Source organism: Solanum pennellii, chromosome 4 (genome assembly GCF_001406875.1).
Source record: "Solanum pennellii chromosome 4, SPENNV200".
NCBI classification, from domain to species: Eukaryota; Viridiplantae; Streptophyta; class Magnoliopsida; order Solanales; family Solanaceae; genus Solanum; species Solanum pennellii.
The window spans coordinates 76,305,595-76,318,712 of NC_028640.1; the positions used below are offsets into that span (position 1 = coordinate 76,305,595).

General features: G+C 33.7%; 2 protein-coding genes across 2 annotated transcripts; one reads left to right on the forward strand and one right to left on the reverse strand.

Moving 5' to 3' along the window:
* Positions 1–4,027: 4,027 nt before the first annotated feature.
* On the reverse strand, positions 4,028–6,798 carry LOC107017748. Its single transcript, XM_015217996.2, has 3 exons — positions 6,476–6,798; positions 4,860–5,184; positions 4,028–4,766 (listed from the first exon to the last, which is right to left on the reverse strand). Exons 1-3 carry the CDS (start codon positions 6,554–6,556, stop codon positions 4,246–4,248), a joined length of 927 nt encoding a protein of 308 aa, XP_015073482.1. The 5' UTR covers positions 6,557–6,798; the 3' UTR covers positions 4,028–4,245.
* A 1,530-nt stretch (positions 6,799–8,328) lies between these two features.
* On the forward strand, positions 8,329–12,437 carry LOC107015729 (prostaglandin E synthase 2). The gene is made up of 6 exons (XM_015216108.2): positions 8,329–8,838; positions 9,990–10,124; positions 10,393–10,471; positions 10,658–10,752; positions 11,658–11,825; positions 11,926–12,437. The coding sequence occupies exons 1-6, from the start codon at positions 8,505–8,507 to the stop codon at positions 12,084–12,086; spliced, it is 972 nt and encodes a 323-aa protein (XP_015071594.1). The 5' UTR covers positions 8,329–8,504; the 3' UTR covers positions 12,087–12,437.
* The last annotated feature ends 681 nt before the right edge of the window (positions 12,438–13,118 follow it).

Here is a 13,118-nt window from a genome sequence, read left to right on the forward strand (position 1 = left end):
CCCCCACCCCCACCCCAAAAGAATAATAATTTTGATTTTAAAAAATATTTTCAATTTCATAAATTATTTTACTGTAGTAAAAATAAAAGATGTCTCTAAAAAATATTGTTCATTCATAAATCAAACACTAAAAATCATTTTCTAAAAATATTTTTTAATCACCAACTAAATATAAATAAAATAAATTCAAAACTTACTTATTTTCCAAAAAAATATTTTTCACGGAAAACATTTTTCTCCGTACCAAACACACCCTTATTATTGTTGTATTCAATATTCATATACCCGTGTTATTCTTTTGGTTACCGATTAAAAAGAAAAATATAACGTTAAATTAGACTAGAAGAAGAAGTATATTCCGACAAATTTGGTATTTAAATAATTAAATATCTGACAACCTTTATTGGTATTTTAAAAAATAAAATAAAATAAAATAAAATAAAATAGCGGTTGTTAGGTTTTCTTTTCTCCCTTATTTAAAGCCCCCTTGTGTGTTAGGAAAGAACGTTACCTTTCTCCATTTTGGGGTTCTATACATTCCTTTAATTTCTCTTAAGGTTTTATATACTTATATATGTTCTTTTCTTCCTATTTTAGTTTATGTAAATTCTTGTCAAATCTCTCTTATTTTTGGCTAAGTATTTATTTGAGATCAATTAATCAAAGCCACCTCATTTTTCCTTTAATTTTTGTTTGAACTAAAGTTTTTTTTCCCCAATGGAATCAATTAGCAAAAACCATGGTAGAGGTTTGAAGAAAAGTATTAATAGGACATTTTCATCAAGCCCTTGTGAAAATCTTGCACCAATTAATTATCAAAATGGTATCTTACAAACTCCTCCTATTTTATATCAATCATTTCCTCCATTTTTAGTTCATCTAAAACAACCCCCTCTTCTTCCTCTTCCAATTTCCAAATCTAATGTTCATCAACACTACAATAATTATGTCAATACTTTGTCCCAAAATAGGGCATTTTCTCTCCCTCCTACCAATAGAAAATTCAACAAGTCAAAAAAATCAAGTCCAAAATTAGGTGGCATCGATAAAATTAAAACGATAGAGAAAAAATCTCCTATGGTATCATCTACTAACCCTTTGGGTCCGGATCCGAAGGATCTACCCAAAGATGTTACTATGGTTTTTCCAGGTGAAAAAGAGCATTTATTCGTTGCACTAAGTTCCAACTATGTGCAGAATCCAATAAACATGACACATGAAAAGTTACAATCTAAATGTTCTGGCTTTGCGCAGAAACCAATAAAGAATGATGCTAATAGTTCTATGGTGTTTAATACTACTATTTCTCCTCCACCAAGCAGCTTGCCTTTGCCCACTTTTTCATTGAGGCCAAAGCAGCTCAGTTGCAACGCCGAGGCGGCTACCGGAGTTGATACCGGAGCTACCGACAATCTCCGGCGACTACTTAGACTTAGATGAAGTGTTAAATGTTAAATTGTGCGTTAATAATTAGATAAATGCTTTTATAGAAAAAAAAATTATTATCTTAAATAAAAGGCATTACCTTCTACATGTATGGTGTTTTTTTTTTACCTTGGTAGATGGTGATGACCAGATTTATTTGAATTTTCTTGTTATTTTTTTAAAAAATGTAAAAAATCAAAGCTGTAATTTGTGATCTCTACCTTTTGTTTTATGTCAAAGGTATGATAGGCTGTGTAATACACGTTTAAAAGCAAATGTTTTTTATTTCTTTCGATTTCAATAAAGTATAAATATATTTTAGTGTTTCTAGTTTATTTTAGTGAAATTTTAAAGTATAAATGTGATTTTATTTTAAATTATTTTTTTCTCGGTGCATAGCTAATGCTATCGTTGCAAGCGACTTTTCATAGAATAGAAAGTGAACGATCCTTATATCTATCTAGATCGGTGATTCCGTTCGGTCGAGCCAGCTATCAAAAGTCTTGCCATTTCCTATTAAATAAACATGAACATTCAAATTATATGTAGTTTGATTTTAAAAAATTTTGGCATATTTTTATTTAAAAATAATAATTACTTATGTTACGTAAATTTATAAAATTTTAGAACACCCATTTATTTTATTTTTTTTACCTATACAATTTTTAATACCATTTATAAGATTTTCTGATTCTATCGCTGCATACTTTGTATCAACACTTAAATTTACTTTGATATTTGTGTCTACGTTCAGTGCTACCCAGATGATGAGATTAACATATGCACTACTTCTTCTCATTTTATTTTTTTTTAAAAAGAGCGTACACCCTTTAAATTTTATTTTCTAGTAATTTTTTTGAAAAGAATAAAAATATCAATAACCAATTAGAATTTCATCGGATGTGTCCTTATGTCTCTCTTTTAATTTACATAAAATTTGTAAGGAAAACTTACAAAAAGATACTACAACTCAATATAGCCAAAAATGCTCTACTAATTTGTTTTTTAAAAAAAATAAATTTTCATTTGATTTGGCTCTACCTTCTTTGTGTCTCATTGTTATTATCGTTGTCGTTGAAATGTTAAAGCCTAAAGATTGTTTATTCTCGGTTAAACTCTCTTCAGTGGTTTATTCTTCATCATGTTGATAATTAATTAGATATCGAGAAAACGACGCGGCCCACTCATAAGTAAAGAATAAGTTGTCTTGTAAACTCTACTTTACAATGAAATCCAATGGCTGGCAAATTGTTTGAATTACAGGGACGGAAAAATGCTGCCTTTAGTAAGTAAACCTTCTGATATCTTAAATCCTCAGCCCATTAGAGGATGCAATAATATACAATCCCCTGCCAAGAAATGGAAAACCTAAATCCTATTCATACATGAATTTAAACACTAAATCCCAATGTTGTTAAATATGCCAAGTTGAAACTCCTATTCAAATGTAATAAACTTATTTAAGGTAGTATTTGATTTTTCTACCAACTCATGTTAATAATTAGCAGTTAAAATAATATTGGATGAATGTGACTTTAATTTACATGAATTCAGGAGATATACAAAATTCCCTGGGCTGGATATATATATATATATGAACTATACAGATTTAGATAGTAGACTTTCGCTTGTATGTTGAAAGATAGTTTTTAGAGAAGACGCGGCCATTCATAAGTAAACAATAATATCATACATCAATACTCCATCGAATTTCATCCATGTATAAAGTATGACTGTGATAGGTATGATGTTAGTTTCGGAAGAGAAACTTTCAATTGTTACACTCGAACTAACATCATACCATGCTTCATAACTAACTATAGTAAATGAGATCACATCTTTTTCAGGATCATCTACTTTACAATGAAATCCAATGGCTGCAAATTGTTTGCATTACAGGGACGGAAAAATGCTGCCTTGTTGCTGGATTATAAACACGGTAAACCCTCTGATATCTTAAATCCTCAGCCCATTAGAGGATGCAATAATATACAACCCCCTGCCAAAGAAAATTGACACTCTTCTAAACCACCATCAATCATTTGTGATGATTAAGTAGACGAAAAGAAAAATTATTTTCTTGAATCAAAACTCTACTTTGACAAAAGAAACCTATCATGTACCGGTGAGGACTCCATCGACAACTATAAACCAAAGATGGATCAGCAATACATCTCTGCCTCTCACACATTCAAACTTTGCAAGAGATTTTGAAGGCAAACGATGTAATATTTCAATATGATGTCCTCAGAAAACTCAACTACACTTTTATCAGACGATTCGCATAAACGTTTCATACTGACACTCGTGAAGAAAAAAAATTCAAATTCTATTCATAAACTCAAGTAACATCCCTCTTTATAATAGTAGGAGACCTTTGACTATAAACAAGAAAACTACTTTAATACAAGATTGAACACATTTGTTGTATGCATATATCTAAATTGAAGTATTTGTAAAGCTTATTCCCAGCAGATATGGATTTAAATAAGAAATGCAAAAGCCGCTAAATGTTCACATCAATGATATGGTTTCAAATGTGAAGTGAACCAAATGAATAAAGACATAACACAGAATAACATAAGTATCCAATAAAAGAGGATTTGAGAACGAAAATATCCAATACTATATTGATCATTTTCATTGATGTAGAACAATAGATTTCTGAAGATAGCAACTGGCAGCTAAAAAATAAAAAAGAATATTTTTGTCATTGCGCCTAAATCCTGTTCAAACTACATCAGTTCCCAGAGAAGAGCTACAAAATTCCCTGAGCAGTATATCCAGCTAAAACATCTTCTATACACACGGTTATGTGATTCAAAAAGGAACTGTGTAGGGCAATGCATACAACTCAACATCAGGAAGGTATTGTGCCCGTTGCTGCCACAATGAACTGCAGCTTCCACAAGTTTTGTCACTGCCGCCTAAGTTTTTTTCCTCAACTCGAGCTTGCTTAGGTTTTCTTTGAAACAGCCATGATTGATCATCCTCCAAATCTAGATTATCACTTGGCAGACTTGGTGGAAGCCAGTTCTCAATCAAATTCTTGTACTGAAACTCTATGCTGTTCTCATGCACTTTGGAACATGATGGAGTTGCGTTGTCTTCAGCCACACGGTCAACCCACCCACAATTGGATGTACTTGGCTCTGAAACTGCTACAGGAGGAGGACAACTTCGTTTGTTTGTAGTTTTCAACAAAGGGTTGGCTCTTTCGGCAGATGTCCTGACAGTAACTTCCGCAACTTGTTGAGCAGGTATTGGCAAGTGCTTCTCTTTGGATACTGATATTTCACCTTGCACACCCTTTTTAGACAATCTAATTCTGATAATGCTACCTATTGTCGAGCAGCAAAACTTCAGATTAGCAACAGATAAAACATAACACTAGACCAAAATAGTAAGTATTATATATAAAGGGAAAGAACTACCATGCGCCTGTATGCCACCTCGTGAAGGTGAAGGTGAAGCAGGCCTCTTCCTTTTATTACTGTTCTGGGTGCTGTCGGATGAGCAGCTGGAATTCTGTGAACACACAGCAGGCTCATGTTCCTCGGTGAGATTGCTCCTCTCCAACTGCTCAGGTTCATCTTCGAAACATTTGAACAAGTACTTCCCTTTGGACTCATGAGTGGCCTTACCAAATCCAAGATTACTCTTCTCCTTTTTAGCCTTCTTCTCTTCTCTTTTCTTTTCTTTCTTTTCCCTCTTCCTGTCCTTCTTTTCTGCTTTAGCTACCTCCCTCTCCTTTTGGAGCTTTAGAGCACCAGGATAACAAGTTCAGAATAGAGGGAGATAGAAGACTAATACAGCATGACCAGAAGGATAACGAACAATTAAGATCCCTCAGATTCTGAGGATCATTCACTGAACTTTTATCATATCAAACAGACATGGGTGTAGGCACCAAACATGTGTTGGGTTCACAACATATACTTCCATCATTATGACAGAATGCACAATCTCAGTCACCTAATTCTACTTAACACAAAGAACTGGCCCCTGGTCTATAGATGAAGTTGCATAAAAAGTGGTAACCAAGCTAAATCAAGCAAGACTACAAACAAAGTATTAGTGATGCGAACACTAATTATGCAGGTAGAAAAGAATAACATATTACAGAAAACTCACATTGTGGACTAAACCGAATAGTAACTTTCTATAGTTGTGACAGGGTACAGGGGAATCTTAAGAAAACCAATTTCACAGACGGAACCTCATTTAAACCTTCTACCATGGAAAGAAACAGAGAGACAGCAGGAAAGGAACATGGTATGGACCCAAAATTCAGCAGAGGGCATCCATATTCATAATGCTACACAGCTTCAATTAGTAGTTATAGCTGCGACTAGTAGTGTGAAATACAATTTTTTCGAAAGGCTTTTCAATTATGCACAATGGTTAGTTTTTGTATGAGCAATCTGCCAAAATATAACTTTCCAAGAGTACCTCGTTTTACCCAAAAATCTTTTCTCAAACATCTTTGATGTATAGTGATTACTTTTTAAAAAGAAGTATATTACAAGTTAGAAAATCTATTCAAGCACAGGTTTTTGCCTACAATTTCTGCTGGACTTCTTCCTCAAACAATACATTAACACCTCAATGTTTGCATACACTTCTAACTTCTCATTACGATTTCCTCCACAAACAACAAATTGAAAGCCTAAAAGTTGCCTAAACTTATCACCTCTCCTTTACCAAAGGTTAGAATGATATCAAATTGCTCAGATTTCGCATAACCTATTCTCGTAGAATTCATTAAATACTGTTAAATCCACAAGGTGAGCACAAAAAAGTATATACTAATCCTCATTTCTAACCAGGTATAATTAATAAATCCACACAAAAGGCTTACAAAAACGTCAATTTATCCCAGCGCAAATCAAATCCTACAAACCCTAAATCCAAGTTGACAACCAATGCACAACCCACGAAAACCACAAATTTTCCTTACAGATTTACATAGAGTATAGATCCCTGCTAGATTATATCAAGCAACAAGAGCGTAAACACATAAATTCAAGTGCTCTTTGTTTCAACAAACCTTAATCGATTCGATCAAGGCTTCATTGCTGGATCTATTCAGCGAATAGCCAGGTGGTGGGTATGGGAAGCACCGAGACATCCTCAATACACAGACAAATCCCTTTTCGATTTCAGATCTGAGACTTCCCTCCCTTTCTTTACCAAAACACAAAAATAAATCGCAAAAAATACAACAATATGGTTCAGATTTCAGATCGATTTGGCGCGATACAAAGGATTACTTGTGAATCGCAAAATCAAAAATTGCTGGAAACCCTAGAATTAGGTTACGGCGTCTCTCACAGAATATTGAAAGAGGCGGTGATGAATAAACAAGGAAATGTGAACCACATAACGAGGTATTTATAGTGGGATGGGTGGCCGACTTTGAACGCGTTGTTATTTTTACCTTATTGCCCTTAGGTTTTCATTATAATTATGGTAATGTCCCTTTCCTTAGCAAACACGAGTAGTATCGCCGAAGGCCCATTTTCAATTATTACATGGAAAAATTATATATAATAACTATTAATTCAAATTAAATGCTATAAATATACTTTGATTTAATTGTAACTTATAGCTAACTATAGTTATTTTAGTCACTCTCTTTGGTGAAATTTCGCTCGTCATTCTCGTTTGCTGGCAGTTTCGCTCCCCTCTCTCGCTTTTTATACAAATACAAATGTATAAAATGCATTTGTGTTTGTATAAAGCTAGAGACAGTTGTATAAATACATATATTTTCGTTCTCCTCTCTCTCCTTTTCCAGATCCTGCTCACCACTCTCCCTAATCTCTCTCGCTTATACAATACAAATATTTTGCTGCCAAAGTCTCTTTTGTCTTTCTCTCTTTCTCGTTTTATACAAATTTAAATTGTATACAATTTATCTCTTTTTCGTTTTATATAAAATTAAATTGTATACAATTTATCTCTTTCTCGTTTTATACCATTTCATTCAATTATATATGTCTAGCGAATTATACATATATATGTTTGCTATGAAACAAATTCTGTAAACTTTGTTATAGTTTTGTGTTACATATATGTGAAAGTTACCCTTATTGCAACTAGTATACGTGTTCGCACATTGAAGATTTAAATTAAAAATAACAAATACTAATGGTATTACATGGCTAGTGATTTGAATTTTTATTCGCAATTTTGAGATCAAAGAAAATAGAAATTGCAATGCATATTGTAAAAGTTAAATATATATAATCTAGGAAATATATTACAATGTCAAAATCACAAGTATTGTGGTTGGTGGTAAAGAAGATGTTCTTGTTCTTCCATTCCCCGAGAGAGGATAGCCAGAATTGTATTGAGGCCGCAGCAGCAAGAAAACAACAAGAGCACGTCTTCCCAAACAAAGCAGCCAAAATCTCAGAACCCTGTAAACACCGTAAAGCCAAATATTATAGACATCTATCATACTGTTTTGCTGGACATAGTAATTTTGTATTTATTGTAAGTGGGAGAGGTGATACATGATATTAATTAAGGTGTGTGAAAACTGATTCAGATATATAATTATGAAAAAGAATTATAATTATAGCAAGCTTAATTGATTTAGCTCAAAAAAACTAGTTCAATATATTAAAATGTGTAATATATATTTAGTATACAGTCGATACATTGATATATGTATGTAAAAATATATAATATGAATTTCATTAATCCTTCATAAAAGAAAATCTTTTTACGTGTAAATTTAAATTAATCAATTTTTAATGTAATTATCGAATAAAAGATGGAAACCAAAAAAATAATATTAGTAATAAAATATATAAAAAAAAGGAAAACTTCCTTCCCCGGTTCCCTCCTTTTACTTTCATTTTTCCCTCCTTTTTTTCATGGGAAGACTAGTTGGGCCGAGATTTTTCCCGAACCGACGGCTATGGGGCCCAATTTAAACTGCTGACGTGGCAAAGTTTGAAACCCTCACTAAACCCAAAATTGAGTTGTTTACAAATCGCCACAAAGGCCCATAGAATAAAAGTTTGCATTTTCCAGAGATCTTCGGAAGAGGAAAGAGGATCGCCGGAATGAGGAGAGTCAGTAGAATCGCCGCCTTATACCGGGCAGTGGACGGTGCAGCCGCCATGGAGGTGCCACAGCATAGGATGTCTACGGCGGCTCAGTTTAGCACGAGCAGCAACAAATCATCTACCAGGTCTAACTGGTTATTCAACAATTTGCTCACGGATCTATCTGCTAGAACCGCAGCTCATGCTGTTGCTGGAACAATGCTTTTCTCGGTGGCGGCTACCACGTTGACCGAGGAAGTTCACGCTAAAGAAGTAGTGCCTCCGGAATTACGCCCAAAAGATCTTGTCCTTTATCAGTATGAAGCTTGTCCTTTCTGTAATAAGGTTAAAGGTATTCACTTTTTAGCTATTTTTTTGTTGTCCGTTTGGTTTATTTTGTACTTACTTAATTGTGCTGATGTGCATGATTTAGAAATGTCTTAGCTCAACAGTATAACGGTAGCTAGTTATTTTTGTTCTGGAGCCTATAGATTTATTAGCACGTAGCTGCAAGGATTGCGGTAATAACGGAGAGAAAATTCAAGACGAAAAAGAGAGCAAGTGACTGAAATTTCGTTGGAACCTCATAGGATTTGTATTTTAACTACTCTGCGAAACAAGAGCTTTACTTCCTATTTTCACTTATACTTTTGGCTAAAAGAGAATCTAGTTTTGGCTTAAGAACTTCTTTTTTTTTTCAAATGGAAAATTGGATTTAGAACTATTGCTCTCATACTTGTTCCCGTATCCACCGCAGTGCACCTAGCTATTTGAGTTCATTTGTGATCTGTCAATAGTTGGAGATGGTTCATTGACAATATGATAAAGAATAGACTTTGGACCTAAACAATCTTAAAAGCTAGTTCATGATGGGAGACCAAGTGATCGTATCCCCACCAATGTGGGAAACTCAACAGGCCGCACGCCTACACCTAGGACTGGACATCTGGAGCACGGCCAATATAGGACGGAGTGCTGAATATTGGAAACAATAAATTGGGATAGTCATGCTTTGATAACATGACAAAGAGATGAACCCTTACCCTAACTCAATCCCAAACTAGCTCATGAGCGGATGATTGCCCATAAGTAGACCAAGTGATCCTATTCCCACCTATTTACGATACTTGACACAATAAGATAGTAATTATATGGTAACAAGATTCCTAGAATCTTCCTATACAATATATCTAGCATCTCTAATTCCCACTAAGAAGTTACTCTCTCTCTCTCTACTGTATGCTTCATCTCAGTAAACTATTTAGTGTATACTCATATTCTTGGTTGGAATTTGCTGTTGCCTAAATACTTCTGATTTCTTGATACAGAATGTTTTCTGAAGGTGTATTGACTTTTCTTAAAAATTCTGTTTGAATAGTTGTATTGCCTGCTTGTTAACGTTAATGATTCAAAACCGTGATCCCTTCTTTTTTCCCGCCCTTTATTATTTATTATTTGCTGGTATGCACCATAGTCCTTTACTCTGGATTTTTTTCTTTTCAGCATTCCTCGACTACTATGACTTACCATACAAGATCATTGAGGTCAATCCCATCAGCAAAAAAGAACTCAAGTGGTCTGATTATAAGAAAGTGCCTGTTGTGTTGGTTGACGGTGAACAGATGGTGAACTCATCAGGTACTTATTATCATCAATACATTTACAGCTATTATGCAGTGACAATGCGATCAAAAGTATTTAATTTTTTAACACAAGTAATTGCAAGTTACATCTCGACTGTTGGTAAAATTAATTGAAATCCTATTCATTTGGAGTGTTAGTAAAATAAGATAACTATATCTGCATTAAAGATGGATAGAATGGATTACAGAGGATCTGGTTTATAGTTGTCTCTTCTATGGTTACTTCTAAATACTTTTCCTTTGCACTTTTCTATGGATAATAGATATTATTGATAAATTATACGAGAAGGTTCGTTCTGGTGATTCTACATTTGATGCTGATGAAGAGAGCAAATGGCGCAAGTATGCACTTCTTCTTCCATTTATGACTTTTCCATAGTGTTTTCCTTTTAAGATAAATGATATTTGTGAATTAAGTAATCAAGTCAGTAAGTGATGTGGCAAAATTAGCGTTTCTTAAAATGAAGCCTTTTGCTCTTTGTTAGGTACTTGGGTCTTATCTAATGATCGTGATTCTCACAAATGCAGGTGGGTGGATGATCACTTGGTGCACATGTTATCACCTAACATATACCGAAATACCTCAGAAGCTCTTGAATCGTTCGATTACATCACTAGTCATGGTAAGGTTTGATTGCAGTGACCTCTTGTCAATGTTCTGGGAAGATAATTTTATACTGTGCTTTTCTTCTTTCATAGTAATGGCTTCAAAATAAAATGTCTAGCTTTCTTTAATCCTACCTTTTGCAGTTAAATTTTGATGCATATGACTCTTTAATTAGTCCAGAAAAAATGTTGTCTCTTTCAGTGTTTTATCCATCTTATTAGCATTCAGTTAATTAAGCTGGGGTAAACAAGTATAGTTGATGTAGGTAATACTTTGCTGCTTCTTTGCTAGACTTGATGTTGTCCTGCCTGATGGTATCTCTTCTTCTGTTACAACTTGAACAGTGTGATTACATCCATTGTCTGACATTGTGCATTTTAAATTTGTTCAAGAATTCAAGATGAAAACGTGTAAAATAGAATGCTACTGTTTTGTGATTTGTATCCAGGGTTATGTCCTCTATAAATTTGACCAAAAGCAAGTGTTACTTGCTCAGTGTGTAACTAGTCGTGGTTGTTCTGTTTAGCTGAATTTGTCTTGTTCCATTTTTTTCTTCCTTGCTCCCTGTGTTTTTCTTATGTATTATTTAAGTTAGGCTTGATAAAGTATCAGAACCTAGATTGTAGTGGATACGAGAAAGTGTGGAACTTATTCTCAGTCCTTAAACAGATAGTTTAGAGAGTTCTTTACTTGATTGCCTAGAATTCTCATAAATATTTTTTCAGTGTCTACATACTAGCAGCTAATATATGGTAGAGTTTTGGTTGGCTTCCTTTAAATCTCTGTTCAACATAGGCTGATTGCAAGTCTTGTTCTGCTTTGTCTACCTTCATATTAGTTAAAGCCTGGGTGTCTTTTAGAGCTATGTTTTCCTTTATTTACCTCTAGCTCAAGTCTGATCTTATTTTATACTAAGGACAGGTAATTTCAGCTTTACGGAGAGAATAACTGCCAAATATGCTGGAGCTGCAGCCATGTATTTTGTTTCGAAGAAATTGAAGAAGAAATATAATATTACAGATGAGCGTGCAGCCCTGTATGAAGCTGCAGAAACATGGGTTGATGCTCTTAAGGGCCGAGATTTTCTTGGTCTGTCCCAATTTCCATGTCTCAAAATCGATTTAATTGATAGTTTTTGCATCAAATCCTTGTCATATGTCTGACCTTTAATTCTTTTCAATCTGAACAGGTGGCTCTAAACCAAACTTAGCAGATCTTGCTGTATATGGCGTTTTGAGACCCATTCGCTATCTGAAATCTGGTAGAGACATGGTGGAGAACACACGTATTGGTGATTGGTACTCTCGAATGGAAAGTGAAGTAGGCGTGTCTGCTAGAATTCTAGCTTAAGTGACATCTATTGTTCAATGGGCAGATCACATTCAGGAACAGTTTTTGACACTAGTTGATTACAGTTCCGATAAAGAACATTACTTCCAAGCCAGTGACAAATTATTAATATATAAAGAAGTGCACTTTCACAAAGTTTTGGTAGTTAGATACAAAATAAATTTGGATGTGGGCTTGTTACCATTCTACATTAACTTATTCTTTTGGATGTAAGTTCTATTTGAGGTGTGCTGAGACAATACTTGCAGTTTACACCATTTTTTACCCAATGGTGTAAAAACTCGTCACTTTCATGTGCTAATTTTACTTCTGATTTTGTCCTAATACAATACATGGAACTTTTTCCCCTAACGGTCGTATTAATTTCTATGTTTTTGTGGCTGGGATTTGATATTCATCGCTTTTCTTCGATATATTTTCTCTTGGATGCTGAATTCGAGTCATAATTAAAAGTGCTGCGGTAGTTTTGTTTACTCAATATATTTTGAGATGTGCCGATAGACTCGTGTACTCTTCTATGATTTATGATTTAAGCTTTGGTCGTGAGCTATGTATTCGCAAGTTACCGGATGATTATGTAATGTATCATTAACAATTTGTAAGCTATGCATTTACCGGTTTTGCAATATCTATGTCATACCCTTTATTTGGTAGTATGGATGTACATGATCGGATTGGTTCGGATTTTTAAATATTAAACTAAATTATTTGTGTTGGATTTTTTAATTTATAGACTAAACTAAAAATATGATTTGATTAATGACACAGAAATATCAAACAAAAAAAAAAAAAAATCGCGTAAAACAAATATTGCAAATTAATAAGTAATAATGAAATTGACCATAATTTAAAGTATTAAATCATGCTAAAATAAGTTTCGTAAGTATTAGTTACATGACTAAATATTAAAAGAAAGTAAAATTAGATCATGTATTTCAACTGTCTAAATTTATGTAAAACTAAAAAACAAATATTCAATATTATTGTCATTCTTAGTGTTGAATTGATTTGCATTAGTATTATTTTGATTTT

What these genes read in the sequence shown, in the direction of transcription:
- LOC107015729 (XM_015216108.2), top strand. Translation starts at nt 8,505, where the DNA reads ATGAGGAGAGTCAGTAGAATCGCCGCCTTATACCGGGCAGTGGACGGT. An exon ending in TTTCTGTAATAAGGTTAAAG is followed by an intron (nt 8,839 to 9,989) that starts GTATTCACTTTT and finishes TTTTCTTTTCAG; the next exon opens with CATTCCTCGACTACTATGAC. An exon ending in ACAGATGGTGAACTCATCAG is followed by an intron (nt 10,125 to 10,392) that starts GTACTTATTATC and finishes TATGGATAATAG; the next exon opens with ATATTATTGATAAATTATAC.
- LOC107017748 (XM_015217996.2), bottom strand. Translation starts at nt 6,556, where the DNA reads ATGTCTCGGTGCTTCCCATACCCACCACCTGGCTATTCGCTGAATAGA. An exon ending in CCTTGATCGAATCGATTAAG is followed by an intron (nt 5,185 to 6,475) that starts GTTTGTTGAAAC and finishes GGTGCTCTAAAG; the next exon opens with CTCCAAAAGGAGAGGGAGGT. An exon ending in AGGTGGCATACAGGCGCATG is followed by an intron (nt 4,767 to 4,859) that starts GTAGTTCTTTCC and finishes GCTCGACAATAG; the next exon opens with GTAGCATTATCAGAATTAGA.